This window comes from Oncorhynchus keta, chromosome 12 (genome assembly GCF_023373465.1).
Source record: "Oncorhynchus keta strain PuntledgeMale-10-30-2019 chromosome 12, Oket_V2, whole genome shotgun sequence".
Taxonomy (NCBI): domain Eukaryota; kingdom Metazoa; phylum Chordata; class Actinopteri; order Salmoniformes; family Salmonidae; genus Oncorhynchus; species Oncorhynchus keta.
Window position 1 is genome coordinate 51550133 of NC_068432.1, and position 14125 is coordinate 51564257.

Genomic DNA, 14125 nt, shown 5'->3' on the forward strand with positions numbered 1-14125 from the left:
TGTATTAGCATGTACTTATATACTGTCTTGTATTGTATAAGCATGTACTTATTTAAAACACTGTCTTGTATTGTATTAGCATGTACTTATATACTGTCTTGTATTGTATTATATACTGTCTTGTATTGTAGCATACTTATTTAAAACACTGTCTTGTATTGTATTAGCATGTACTTATATAAAACACTGTCTTGTATTGTATTAGCATGTACTTATTTAAAACACTGTCTTGTATTGTATTAGCATGTACTTATTTAAAACACTGTCTTGTATTGTATTAGCATGTACTTATATACTGTCTTGTATTGTATTAGCATGTACTTATATACTGTCTTGTATTGTATTAGCATGTACTTATATAAAACACTGTCTTGTATTGTATTAGCATGTACTTATTTAAAACACTGTCTTGTATTGTATTAGCATGTACTTATATACTGTCTTGTATTGTATTAGCATGTACTTATATACTGTCTTGTATTGTATTAGCATGTACTTATTTAAAACACTGTCTTGTATTGTATTAGCATGTACTTATATACTGTCTTGTATTGTATTAGCATGTACTTATATACTGTCTTGTATTGTATTAGCATGTACTTATATACTGTCTTGTATTGTATTAGCATGTACTTATATACTGTCTTGTATTGTATTAACATGTACTTATATACTGTATTGTATTGTATTAGCATGTACTTATATACTGTCTTGTATTGTATTAACATGTACTTATTTAAAACACTCTCTTGTATTGTATTAGCATGTACTTACAGAGCTCCAAAAGTTTTTAGGGGGATTTGAAATGACTATGAGGTTAAAGTGCAGACAATTAGTCACTTTTACTGTAAATAAGAATATATTATGTTTCTAAACACTTCTACATTAATGTGGATGCTACCATGATTACGGATACCCCTAAATGAATCGCGAATAACGATGAGTGAGAAAGTTACAGACGCACAAATAGTATACCCCCAAGACATGCTAACCTCTCATAGGGTGACCAAATATTCCGGATTGTGCTGAATTGTCCTGGCAGGTAGCCTAGTTGTTAGAGTGTTGGGCCATTAACCGAATGGTCACTGGAGCGAATCCCAGAGCTGACAAGGTGAAAATCTGTCATTCTGCCCCTGAGCAGTTAACCCACTGTTCCCGGGGTGCCGAACACGTGGATATTGATTAAGGCAGCCCCCCTCCCCACACCTCTCTGATTCAGAGGGCTTGGGGTAAATGTGGAAGACATTTCAATTGAATGTATTCAGGTGTACAAATGACTATTGTTTCCAATTTTGGCACGTTGTTCAGCAACCAACCAATCATGTCCCGCATTTTATATACAAATTCAAACACCACTAATGTAGAAATAAATGTAAATATGTCCAGTAATTCAGACTTTCTGTCACGTTGCTCTTCTGAAGACAGGCCTATATATGTGGCAACACAATCTCACACTCAATTCGTGCAAATATGTACAAAAACTGTTTCAGCAGATTTTGTGCGTTTTTGTGTGGTTTAATTCATGCGAAAATACACACATTTTTGTGCAACTTCATTCCAAGGGAAATGCCATTTATAATAATAATAATAATATATGCCATTTAGCAGACGCTTTTATCCAAAGCGACTTACAGTCATGTGTGCATACATTCTACGTATGGGTGGTCCCGGGGATCGAACCCACTACCCTGGCGTTACAAGCGCCATGCTCTACCAACTGAGCTACAGAAGGACCACCATTTTTTTAACATGACTTAATTCATAGGAAAATTAAAAAAATTGGGAGGGGCAAACTTTGGAACAAACAATATTTTGAACGTTTCTTTTTTTGTGTCCCACATTTATTTATATATAAAAAAAACACAAGTTAACTTCTTGGATATAGGGGGCGCTATTTTAATTTTTGGATGAAAAACGTTCCCGTTTTAAACAAGATATTTTGTAACGAAAAGACACACCCCAGTATTGTTAATCGACCAAGTTGTCACCGAAATACTTATAATATATTCGTAGCCTTACGTAATTGTTTTATTTATTAATGCCAATGTTATTTTCTATGGTTGTTTTCGCTTAATGCTTTGCAATACTGGTGCTATGTGGGATTTTATGGGATACCAGATTGGAGTAAAAGCTGCATTTGTCCATTTCTTTGTTGTGGTATTGTTTAACTTCTTGGTGACAGGGGGTCGTATCTTCACGTCCAGATGAAATGCATGCCCAAATTAAACTGCCTGCTACTCATCTCCAGAGGATAAGATATGCATATTATTAGTAGATTTGGAAAGAAAACACTCTGACGTTTCTAAAACTGTTTGCATCATGTCTGTGAGTATAACAGAACTTATTTAGCAGGCGAAACCCCGAGGACAAAATATTCAGATTTTTTTTTTTTTTAGGTCACTCTTTTCAATGACATTTTCATTGGGAATCCAGATTTCTAAGGGACCTTCTTGCAGTTCCTATCTCTTCCACTGGATGTCAGCAGTATTTAGAAAGTGGTTGAGGTTTTTCCTTTGTGTAATGAAGAAGTACGGCCATCTTGAACGAGGGTCACTTGAAGTGTACTGTCAGATAGAGGCACGTGACCAGAAAGCGTCAGTTTGTTTTCTTCCTGTATTGAACACAGATCAACCCGTCTTAAATTTTATCGATTATTTACGTAAAAAAATTGTATTACAAAAGTAGATTGAAATGTTTTGCCAAAGTTTACAGGCAAGTTGGAACCAGTGTTTTTCTGCATCAAACGCGCCAAATATCAACTTCCGGGTTGGAGCGAGCGGTCGCATCGGCACTTCGCTCCGCAGGTAGTATAACTTTTTCATGACATTTCATTACATTTCATTATAGTACAACGGTTTGATTTGTCTAATCTTAGCAATTTCTTCTTAGCTAGCTACATAGCCGTCTTTGTATCAAAGATAATTGCATAATTATCGTATTTCGTCGTCCTAACGTAGTCTTCACTGCTATTTGCCCAGCAGCTAGCCAGCTAGCCAGCTAGCAAACGCCCACCGATTAGCAGCACTGTAGTAACTATTACACTCAACTGAACGACTTGATTAGTGTAGTGTTAGCTAGCTACATAGCTGTCTTTGCTGTCTTCGTATCCAAGATAATTGTGTAGTTTAGAGTGTGTAGTCTTAGAGTGATTATCTTATCTTAATTTACCGAGGTTAGCTAGCCAGCTATTTGTCGTCCTTAACGTAGGAGACTCTGCTAGCTAGCCAACAGCTAGCCAACAACTAGCCAACAGCTAGCCGACAGCTAGCCAATAGCTAGCCAACGTCTACCGAATAGGACTCAACAACCCGGTCGCATTCACAGGTAGTATCACATTTTCATTTCATTTCATTACAGTACAACGGTTTGATTTGTTTGATCGTAGCTAGCTACATAGCTAGCTACATAGCCGTCTTTGTGTCAAAGATAATTGTGTAGTCTAGAGCGATTTTCTAGGTTAGCTAGCCAGCTATTGTCGTTCTTTTACGCAACGTAACGTAAACAACACTGCTAGCTAGCCAGCTAGCCCCGAATAGCAGCACTGCAGAAACTATTACACTCAACGGAACGACTTGATTAGTGTAGTGTCAACAACGCAGCCACTGCCAGCTAGCCTACAAAGTCAACAAGGCAGCCACTGCCAGCTAGCCTACTTCAGCAGTACTGTATCATTTTAATCATTTTAGTCAATAAGACTCTTGCTACGTAAGCTTAACTTTCTGAACATTCGAGACGTGTAGTCCACTTGTCATTCCAATCTCCTTTGCATTAGCGTAGCCTCTTCTGTAGCCTGTCAACTATGTCTCTGTCTATCCCTGTTCTCTCCTCTCTGCACAGACCATACAAACGCTCCACACCGCGTGGCCGCGGCCACCTAATCTGGTGGTCCCAGCGCGCACGACCCACGTGGAGTTCCAGGTCTCCGGTAGCCTCTGGAACTGCCGATCTGCGGCCAACAAGGCAGAGTTCATCTCAGCCTATGCCTCCCTCCAGTCCCTCGACTTCTTGGCACTGACGGAAACATGGATCACCACAGACAACACTGCTACTCCTACTGCTCTCTCTTCGTCCGCCCACGTGTTCCGCACACCCGAGAGCTCCTGGTCAGCGGGGTGGTGGCACCGGGATCCTCATCTCTCCCAAGTGGTCATTCTCTCTTTCTCCCTTACCCATCTGTCTATCGCCTCCTTTGAATTCCATGCTGTCACAGTTACCAGCCCTTTCAAGCTTAACATCCTTATCATTTATCGCCCTCCAGGTTCCCTCGGAGAGTTCATCAATGAGCTTGATGCCTTGATAAGCTCCTTTCCTGAGGACAGCTCACCTCTCACAGTGCTGGGCGACATTAACCTCCCCATGTCTACCTTTGACTCATTCCTCTCTGCCTCCTTCTTTCCACTCCTCTCCTCTTTTGACCTCACCCTCTCACCTTCCCCCCCTACTCATAAGGCAGGCAATACGCTCGACCTCATCTTTACTAGATGCTGTTCTTCCACTAACCTCATTGCAACTCCCCTCCAAGTCTCCGACCACTACCTTGTATCCTTTTCCCTCTCGCTCTCATCCAACACCTCCCACACTGCCCCTACTCGGATGGTATCGCGCCATCCCAACCTTCGCTCTCTCTCCCCCGCTACTCTCTCCTCTTCCATCCTATCATCTCTTCCCTCTGCTCAAACCTTCTCCAACCTATCTCCTGATTCTGCCTCCTCAACCCTCCTCTCCTCCCTTTCTGCATCCTTTGACTCTCTATGTCCCCTATCCTCCAGGCCAGCTCGGTCCTCCCCTCCCGCCCCGTGGCTCGACGACTCATTGCGAGCTCACAGAACAGGGCTCCGGGCAGCCGAGCGGAAATGGAGGAAAACTCGCCTCCCTGCGGATCTGGCATCCTTTCACTCCCTCCTCTCTACATTTTCCTCCTCTGTCTCTGCTGCTAAAGCCATTTTCTACCACTCTAAATTCCAAGCATCTGCCTCTAACCCTAGGAAGCTCTTTGCCACCTTCTCCTCCCTCCTGAATCCTCCCCCCCCCCCTCCTCCTCCCTCTCTGCAGATGACTTCTTCAACCATTTTGAAAAGAAGGTCGACGACATCCGATCCTCGTTTGCTAAATCAAACGGCACCGCTGGTTCTGCTCACACTGCCCTACCCTGTGCTCTGACCTCTTTCTCCCTCTCTCTCCAGATGAAATCTCACGTCTTGTGACGGCCGGCCGCCCAACAACCTGCCAGCTTGACCCTATCCCCTCCTCTCTTCTCCAGACCATTTCCGTAGACCTTCTCCCTTACCTCACCTCGCTCATCAACTCATCCCTGACCGCTGGCTACGTCCCTTCCGTCTTCAAGAGAGCGAGAGTTGCACCCCTTCTGAAAAAACCTACACTCGATCCCTCCGATGTCAACAACTACAGACCAGTATCCCTTCTTTCTTTTCTCTCCAAAACTCTTGAACGTGCCGTCCTTGGCCAGCTCTCCCGCTATCTCTCTCTGAATGACCTTCTTGATCCAAATCAGTCAGGTTTCAAGACTAGTCATTCAACTGAGACTGCTCTTCTCTGTATCACGGAGGCGCTCCGCACTGCTAAAGCTAACTCTCTCTCCTCTGCTCTCATCCTTCTAAACCTATCGGCTGCCTTCGATACTGTGAACCATCAGATCCTCCTCTCCACCCTCTCCGAGTTGGGCATCTCCGGCGCGGCCCACGCTTGGATTGCGTCCTACCTGACAGGTCGCTCCTACCAGGTGGCGTGGCGAGAATCTGTCTCCTCACCACGCGCTCTCACCACTGGTGTCCCCAGGGCTCTGTTCTAGGCCCTCTCCTATTCTCGCTATACACCAAGTCACTTGGCTCTGTCATAACCTCACATGGTCTCTCCTATCATTGCTATGCAGACGACACACAATTAATCTTCTCCTTTCCCCCTTCTGATGACCAGGTGGCGAATCGCATCTCTGCATGTCTGGCAGACATATCAGTGTGGATGACGGATCACCACCTCAAGCTGAACCTCGGCAAGCTGGAGCTGCTCTTCCTCCCGGGGAAGGACTGCCCGTTCCATGATCTCGCCATCACGGTTGACAACTCCATTGTGTCCTCCTCCCAGAGCGCTAAGAACCTTGGCGTGATCCTGGACAACACCCTGTCGTTCTCAACTAACATCAAGGCGGTGGCCCGTTCCTGTAGGTTCATGCTCTACAACATCCGCAGAGTACGACCCTGCCTCACACAGGAAGCGGCGCAGGTCCTAATCCAGGCACTTGTCATCTCCCGTCTGGATTACTGCAACTCGCTGTTGGCTGGGCTCCCTGCCTGTGACATTAAACCCCTACAACTCATCCAGAACGCCGCAGCCCGTCTGGTGTTCAACCTTCCCAAGTTCTCTCACGTCACCCCGCTCCTCCGCTCTCTCCACTGGCTTCCAGTTGGAAGCTCGCATCCGCTACAAGACCATGGTGCTTGCCTACGGAGCGGTGATGGTGGAACGCCAGGCACCTCAGTACCTCCAGGCTCTGATCAGGCCCCACACCCAAACAAGGGCACTGCGTTCATCCACCTCTGGCCTGCTCGCCTCCCTACCACTGAGGAAGTACAGTTCCCGCTCAGCCCAGTCAAAACTGTTCGCTGCTCTGGCCCCCAATGGTGGAACAAACTCCCTCACGACGCCAGGACAGCGGAGTCAATCACCACCTTCCGGAGACACCTGAAACCCCACCTCTTTAAGGAATACCTAGGATAGGATAAGTAATCCTTCTCACCCCCCTTTAAGATTTAGATGCACTATTGTAAAGTGACTGTTCTACTGGATGTCATAAGGTGTATGCACCAATTTGTAAGTCGCTCTGGATAAGAGCGTCTGCTAAATGACTTAAATGTAAATGTAAATGTAAATAAATTGACATTTTGGATATATATGGATGGAATTAATCGAACAAAAGGACCATTTGAGATGCTTATAGGACATATTGGAGTGCCAACAAAAGAAGCTCGTCAACGGTAAGGAATTAATTATATTTTTTATTTCTGTGTTTTGTGTGCGCCTGCAGGGTTGAAATATGTTTTCTCTCTTTGTTCACGGAGGTGCTATCCTCAGATAATATCATCGTTTGCTTTCGCCGAAAAGCCTTTTTGAAATCTGACATGTTGGCCGGATTCACAACAAGTGTAGCTTTAATTTGGTATCTTACATGTGTGATTTAATGAAAGTTTGATTTTTAATAGTAATTTATTAGAATTTGGCGCTCTACATTTTCGCTGGCTTTTGGCCAGGTGGGATGCTAGCGTCCCACATATCTCAGAGAGGTTAATGTATTTGATTGGGGGGAATGGGGATGCATTTTCACAATGGGGGAAACAGAAGACCTGCAAAAAAAATCTATTTGTTTTAAAATCCCCTGGAGCGGCAGGTAGCCTAGTGGTTAGAGTGTAGAGGCGGCAGGTAGCCTAGTGGTTAGAGTGTAGAGGTGGCAGGTAGCCTAGTGCTCGCCTACGGAGCTGTGAGGGGAACGGCACCTCAGTACCTCCAGGCTCTGATCAGGCCCTACACCCAAACAAGGGCACTGCGTTCATCCACCTCTGGCCTGCTCGCCTCCCTACCACTGAGGAAGTACAGTTCCCGCTCAGCCCAGTCAAAACTGTTCGCTGCTCTGGCCCCCAATGGTGGAACAAACTCCCTCAGGCGGAGGTAGCCAGGACAGCGGAGTCAATCACCACCTTCCGGAGACACCTGAAACCCCACCTCTTCAAGGAATACCTAGGATAGGGTAAGTAAGGGTAAGTAATCCTTCTCACCCCCCTTCTCCCCCAACAAGATTTAGATGCAAGTGGCTGTTCCACTGGGTGTCATAGGTGTTTGCACCAATTTGTAGAGTAGGTAGCTCTGGATAAGAGCGTCTGCTAAATGACTTAAATGTAAATGTAATGGTTAGAATGTAGAAGTGACAGGTAGCTTAGTGGTTAGAGTGTAGAGGCGGCTGGTAGCCTAGTGGTTAGAGTGTAGAGGTGGCAGGTAGCCTAGTGGTTAGAGTGTAGAGATGGCAGGTAGCCTAGTGGTTAGAGTGTAGAGGCGGCAGGTCGCCTAGTGGTTAGAGTGTAGAGGCGGCAGGTAGCCTAGTGGTTAGAGTGTAGAGGCAGTAGGTAGCCTAGTGGTTAGAGTGTAGAGGCGGCAGGTAGCCACGTCTGGTTAGAGCCCTGGTTAGAACCACGTATGAACCCTGGTTAGAACCACATCTGGTTAGAACCACGTATGAGCCCTGGTTAGAACCACGTATGAGCCCTTGTTAGAACCACGTATGAGCCCTGGTTAGAACCACGTATGAGCCCTGGTTAGAACCACGTATGAGCCCTGGTTAGAACCACGTCTGGTTAGAACCACGTATGAGCCCTGGTTAGAACCACGTATGAACCCTGGTTAGAACCACATCTGGTTAGAACCACGTATGAGCCCTGGTTAGAACCACGTATGAACCCTGGTTAGAACCACATCTGGTTAGAACCACGTATGAACCACATCTGGTTAGAACCACGTATGAGCCCTGGTTAGAACCACGTCTGTTTAGAACCACGTATGAACCCTGGTTAGAACCACATCTGGTTAGAACCACGTATGAACCCTGGTTAGAACCACATCTGGTTAGAACCACGTATGAGCCCTGGTTAGAACCACGTATGAGCCCTTGTTAGAACCACGTATGAGCCCTGGTTAGAACCACGTATGAACCCTGGTTAGAACCACATCTGGTTAGAACCACGTATGAGCCCTGGTTAGAACCACGTATGAGCCCTTGTTAGAACCACGTATGAGCCCTGGTTAGAACCACGTATGAACCCTGGTTAGAACCACATCTGGTTAGAACCACGTATGAACCCTGGTTAGAACCACATCTGGTTAGAACCACGTATGAACCCTGGTTAGAACCACATCTGGTTAGAACCACGTATGAACCCTGGTTAGAACCACATCTGGTTAGAGTCCCTGTTGTACTTTTCTTCCGCTACATTGTTGTGATCACGTCTTGTTATGTGATGGGAAGCATTGAGCCCTTTTTAGAACCACTGTGAACCCTGGGTGTAATTACATTGATATGAGCCCTGGTTAGAACCAATGGTTAGAACCAATCTGGTTAGAACCAGATGGTAGAACCACAGTATGAACCCTGGTTGATCAAGACTTAGAACCATTAAAGTTGCCTGAAGCTGAATGGAAGTGTTGAATGTTAGAACCAGTCTATTAGAAAAAACCCTGGTTAGAACCCTCTGGTGAAGTGAGCCTGGTTAGGCCAACTGAGATGAGACACTACAAAGTTGATTGTTATAACCAATTGAAATGCTAATCCTGGTTGCACATGAACGCTGGTTCACTCATTGGGAGAACAATCTGCAATCAATACGTATATTTACGCTTTTGTTCCGGGATCTTTGTTGAAACGTCTAGTTTCTGTTGGAAGTCATCTGGGTTTTTCTCTTTCTCTCTCTTTATCTCCTCTCTCTCTCTCTCTCTCTCTCTCTCTCTCTCTCTCTCTCTCTCTCTCTCTCTCTCTCTCTCTCTCTCTCTCTCTCTCTCTCTCTCTCTCTCTCTCAGAGTGGATTGTTCAGAGTGACATTCATTCATGTTGTTGTAGAATGGATCTTTCGGCGGTTGTCGTTCTTCGCGTTCAATGATACCGAATTCCTAGCAGCAGACTAGTAATTAATATCAAAGACTTGTTCTAATTATGTCGGTGTCGATCGTCTAAGAGTTTAACCACGTAGTATGGTTAAAATATTCAGCAATGGTCTGCAATCTTCGTCCTCTCGTGATTGAGAGAAACATGGTCTAGTGAGAACTTCTCAAAGTTGGGGTTTTATTCGGAATTGCAGAAAAGGGGCTGTCCCAGGATGCCTGTCCCTAACTGGGCTCATGGGCGGTCCTCTGATTTAGTTAAACTCAAAAGGGAATTGGAGTTTCCTTCATTAAACAGTCCTATAATCACATTACACAATTTTAAAAACAGTATCATCCTCACTCATTCATCTTATACAACAATTACATGTAAACCTCATATCTGAGGCTATTATATAAACAGCGTTATGGTAATGTGGCCGCACCGTCTCCCATGAGTTTCACAAAATTGTACCAAACGGACCAGTTCGTAGCTGGATTCTTCACCGGTCTTTTATACCTTCTCCAGAACATAAATGTTGTTCGGACCTCAAGTTCTGTGAGGTGGAAGAACTTCCTTTGTTCTCTATGAAACTTCATTCTGTCTCTACACTGTGTTTCCATGAGGCAGGACAGGACCTCCCCTAGGAATTTACGACCTCTCTGACCACAGCAGCCTGGTTGTAGGAGGCCGAGAGAGGGGGATGGTGCCTCGCTGTACCCAAAGAGGGCAACGTCATGACACATCATACCCGAGAAGACTCAATGCTGTAATCGCTGTCAAAGGTGCTTCAACAAAATACAGAGTAAAGGGTCTGAATACTTATGTAAATGTGATTATTAACATAACAAAAAAACATTTGTAAAAAAAAATATGCTAAAATTTCTAAAAACCTGTTTTTGGCCTTGTCATTATGGGGTATTGCATGTAGATTCGGGAGAGAGTGAAAAAAACAACAATTGAATCCATTTTAGAATAAAGTAACTAAATGTGGAAAAGGTAAAGGGCCGAGTGCACTGTACATGCATCATTTGGAAGCTTGTATCTTAGGTTCAGAGTGATGGGGAGTCCAGTGATTATGAACCACTTCAATAGTAAAGGAGGAGGATAGGTCCTTCTTAGCAGGAGGATAGGTCCTTCTTAGCAGGAGGATAGGTCCTTCTTAGGAGGAGAATAGGTCCTTCTTAGGAGGAGGATAGGTCCTTCAGAGGAGGAGGATAGGTCCTTCTTAGCAGGAGGATAGGTCCTTCTTAGGAGGAGGATAGGTCCTTCCTAGGAGGATAGGTCCTTCTTAGGGGAGGATAGGTCCTTCGTAGGAGGATAGGTCCTTCTTAGCAGGAGGATAGGTCCTTCTTAGCAGGAGGATAGGTCCTTCTTAGCAGGAGGATAGGTCCTTCTTAGCAGGAGGATAGGTCCTTCTTAGCAGGAGGATAGGTCCTTCCTAGGAGGATAGGTCCTTCTTAGCAGGAGGATAGGTCCTTCTTAGCAGGAGGATAGGTCCTTCTTAGCAGGAGGATAGGTCCTTCCTAGGAGGAGGATAGGTCCTTCTTAGCTCTGGTCCAGGGGGTTTATGTGTGGCTCAGCATCAGCAATTCCTGGAACAGACCTAGACCCTTGTTATCAATGTTGCATAAAGGTGGATTATGACCAGACCTGGGTTTAATTACATGTTTTTTTATCATTGTTTTGTTATATAGCCCGAATCAACTACTTTCCCTATGAATAGCCTACTATTTGAAAGGATTTTCCAATACTTTTTTCAAAATGCCTGGGTTAAATACTTGGGATATTTGATTATTTCCAAGTACATTCCAATTTTCAACTTACTTGTCTTTTCAAATAAAATATCTAAACGTCTTTGAAAGTAATAATAATATAATAATATATGCCATTTAGCAGACGCTTTTATCCAAAGCGACTTACAGTCATGTGTGCATACATTCTACGTATGGGTGGTCCCGGGAATCGAACCCACTACCCTGGCGTTACAAGCGCCATGCTCTACCAACTGAGCTACAGAAGGACCATAAGGAAGTAATTGAACTATCCTAAATCCATAGATTAGGACCAAATTAATTTATTTCAATTGACCGATTTCATTTTATGAACTGTTACTCAAGTCAAATCTTTCAAAATGGTTGTAGGTTGCGTTTACATTTTTTTGTTCAACCCAAGTCTGATTATGACACGTGTTCAATCTGTCAGAGAGAATCAATTCACATATTATGAGGGAAATGGAGAACCAGGAAATAAATGATCCCAATTCTTATTATTCCTAATCTCATCTCCTCCTCTCTCGTTCCCTTTCCTCTCTCGTTCCCTTTCCTCCGCTACTCGTCCAGGTCCACCAACCCGTTTTCTCCAATCCCACCTACAGTCAATCCACCCTGGCCGGTACACTCATTTAATTCCTCCTCACCTCTTAGTACCCTGCTGCTGAACACACACACATGCACACACACACATGCACACACACACATGCACACACACACCACACACACACACTTCCTCCCCCACCCCCCCCGACACACACTCCTCTCCGCTTCTCCCTCCTACCTCAATCTTTGTCTCTCTCACGCTGAAGAAATCAATGGGAGGACTCTCAATTAGAGGTCACACGGTGGAGAGCGCCAGCCGAGTTCCAGCAGAGCGCCAACGTCCCCAGCTTTTCAATTACCAGGACGCTCCTGCTGTCCGAGCCGAATCTCACACTTCCCCAAACCCCCCTCCTCCTCCTCCTCCCTCTAACAGCTCACCCCCCCATCCAGCCTGGCTGGTCGGGGAGGAGAGCACAGGCCCTGAACTCTCTCACCCCCCCGTCCCTCCCTCTCTCCTCCCCCTCCCTCCCTCTCTCTCTCCTCCCCACCCCTCCTCCCTTCCCTCTCTCTCTCCTCCCCACCCATCCTCCCTCCTTCCCTCTCTCCTCCCCACCCCTCCTCCTCCCTCTAACAGCTCATCCCCCTCCCCCCATCCAGCCTGGCTGGTCGGGGAGGAGAGCACAGGCCCTGAACTCTCTCTCCAGGGTTATTGGGTCCTGGACATCCAATCTCTCTCGGCTTAATCAACAGCAGTCAAAGTGATTGGGACGCCATGGGTAGAGGATGGGGGGGCTGAGAGGATGGGGGGGCTGAGAAGATGGGGCTGCTGAGAGGATGGGGGCTGAAGCTGGGGGCTGAGAGGATGGGGGCTGAGAAGATTGGGGGCTGAGAGGATGGGGGCTGAGAGGATGGGGGCTGAGAAGATGGTAGGGTGAGAAGATGGGGGTGAGAGGATGGGGGGCTGAGAGGATGGGGGCTGAGAAGATGGGGGCTGAGAGGATGGGGGCTGAGAGGATGGGGGGCTGAGAAGATGGGGGGCTGAGAGGATGGGGGCTGAGAGGATGGGGGCTGAGAAGATGGGGGGCTGAGGATGGGGGCTGAGAGGATGGGGGCTGAGAAGATGGGGGGGCTGAGAGGATGGGGGGCTGAGAGGATGGGGGGCTGAGAGGATGGGGGCTGAGAAGATGGGGGGGGCTGAGAGGATGGGGGGGCTGAGAGGATGGGGGGCTGAGAGGATGGGGGGCTGAGAAGATGGGGGGCTGAGAAGATGGGGCATCTCCTCACAACCCCCCTCCAAATGATAATGAGGCATCTCCTCACAACCCCCCCAAACAATAACGAGGCACCTCCTCACCCCCCCCCCAAACAATAACGAGGCACCTCCTCACATCTTAATACACTTTATTTTCCACACATCTAAATACAAACCTCAACTCTCATACATTTGACTTTGGGGGTAGTGTTCAGTAGGCACGTCACGAAGCAGAGAGGCACTCTGAACTCCAATAAGAAAACGCTCATTTTCTTTGTCTGTTGAAATATGTTTTCTTACGGCGTGCCCTAATGAACACTACCCTGGTAGGTATCACATGTGGTTAATTACACATAGTACCAGGGTAGTGTTCATTAGGGCATGCCGTAAGAAAACCACATGTGGTTAATTACACGTAAAAATCACAAAGTTGAACCCATAGAGTGTTCAATAAGTAGGTGTAGAACAGGGCACGTTACGTGATGTTACTCAATGCTGGAACGACTGAGGACAAAGGAGAAGTATGCTAAGCATCTGTCTGCCTATCCATCCGGCCGTCCGTCGGTAGAGAAGCAGTAGCAAATACAGATAACAGTTCAGGTGGAGTAAGCCATGATGACAGACATGAACAGCTCAGGAGGAGTAAGCCATGATGAAAGACAGTTCAGGAGGAGTAAGCCATGATGAAAGACAGGAACAGTTCAGGTGGAGTAAGCCATGATGAAAGACATGAACAGTTCAGGAGGAGTAAGCCATGATGAAAGACAGGAACAGCTCAGGAGGAGTAAGCCATGATGAAAGACAGGAACAGTTCAGGAGGAGTAAGCCATGATGAAAGACAGGAACAGGTTAGGTGGAGTAAGCCATGATGAAAGACAGGAACAGGTTAGGTGGAGTAAGCCATGATGAAAGACAGGA

General features: G+C 46.0%; 1 protein-coding gene across 1 annotated transcript; it reads right to left on the reverse strand.

The window, feature by feature from the left end:
- Positions 1–12694: 12694 nt before the first annotated feature.
- LOC127906523 (uncharacterized) lies at positions 12695–13267 on the reverse strand. The gene has a single exon (XM_052458746.1). It carries the CDS (start codon positions 13265–13267, stop codon positions 12695–12697), a length of 573 nt encoding a protein of 190 aa, XP_052314706.1.
- Between the last annotated feature and the right edge of the window lie 858 nt (positions 13268–14125).

Excerpts from the sequence above, each read along its gene's own strand:
- LOC127906523 (XM_052458746.1), bottom strand. The coding sequence starts at position 13,267 with ATGCCTCATTATCATTTGGAGGGGGGTTGTGAGGAGATGCCCCATCTT.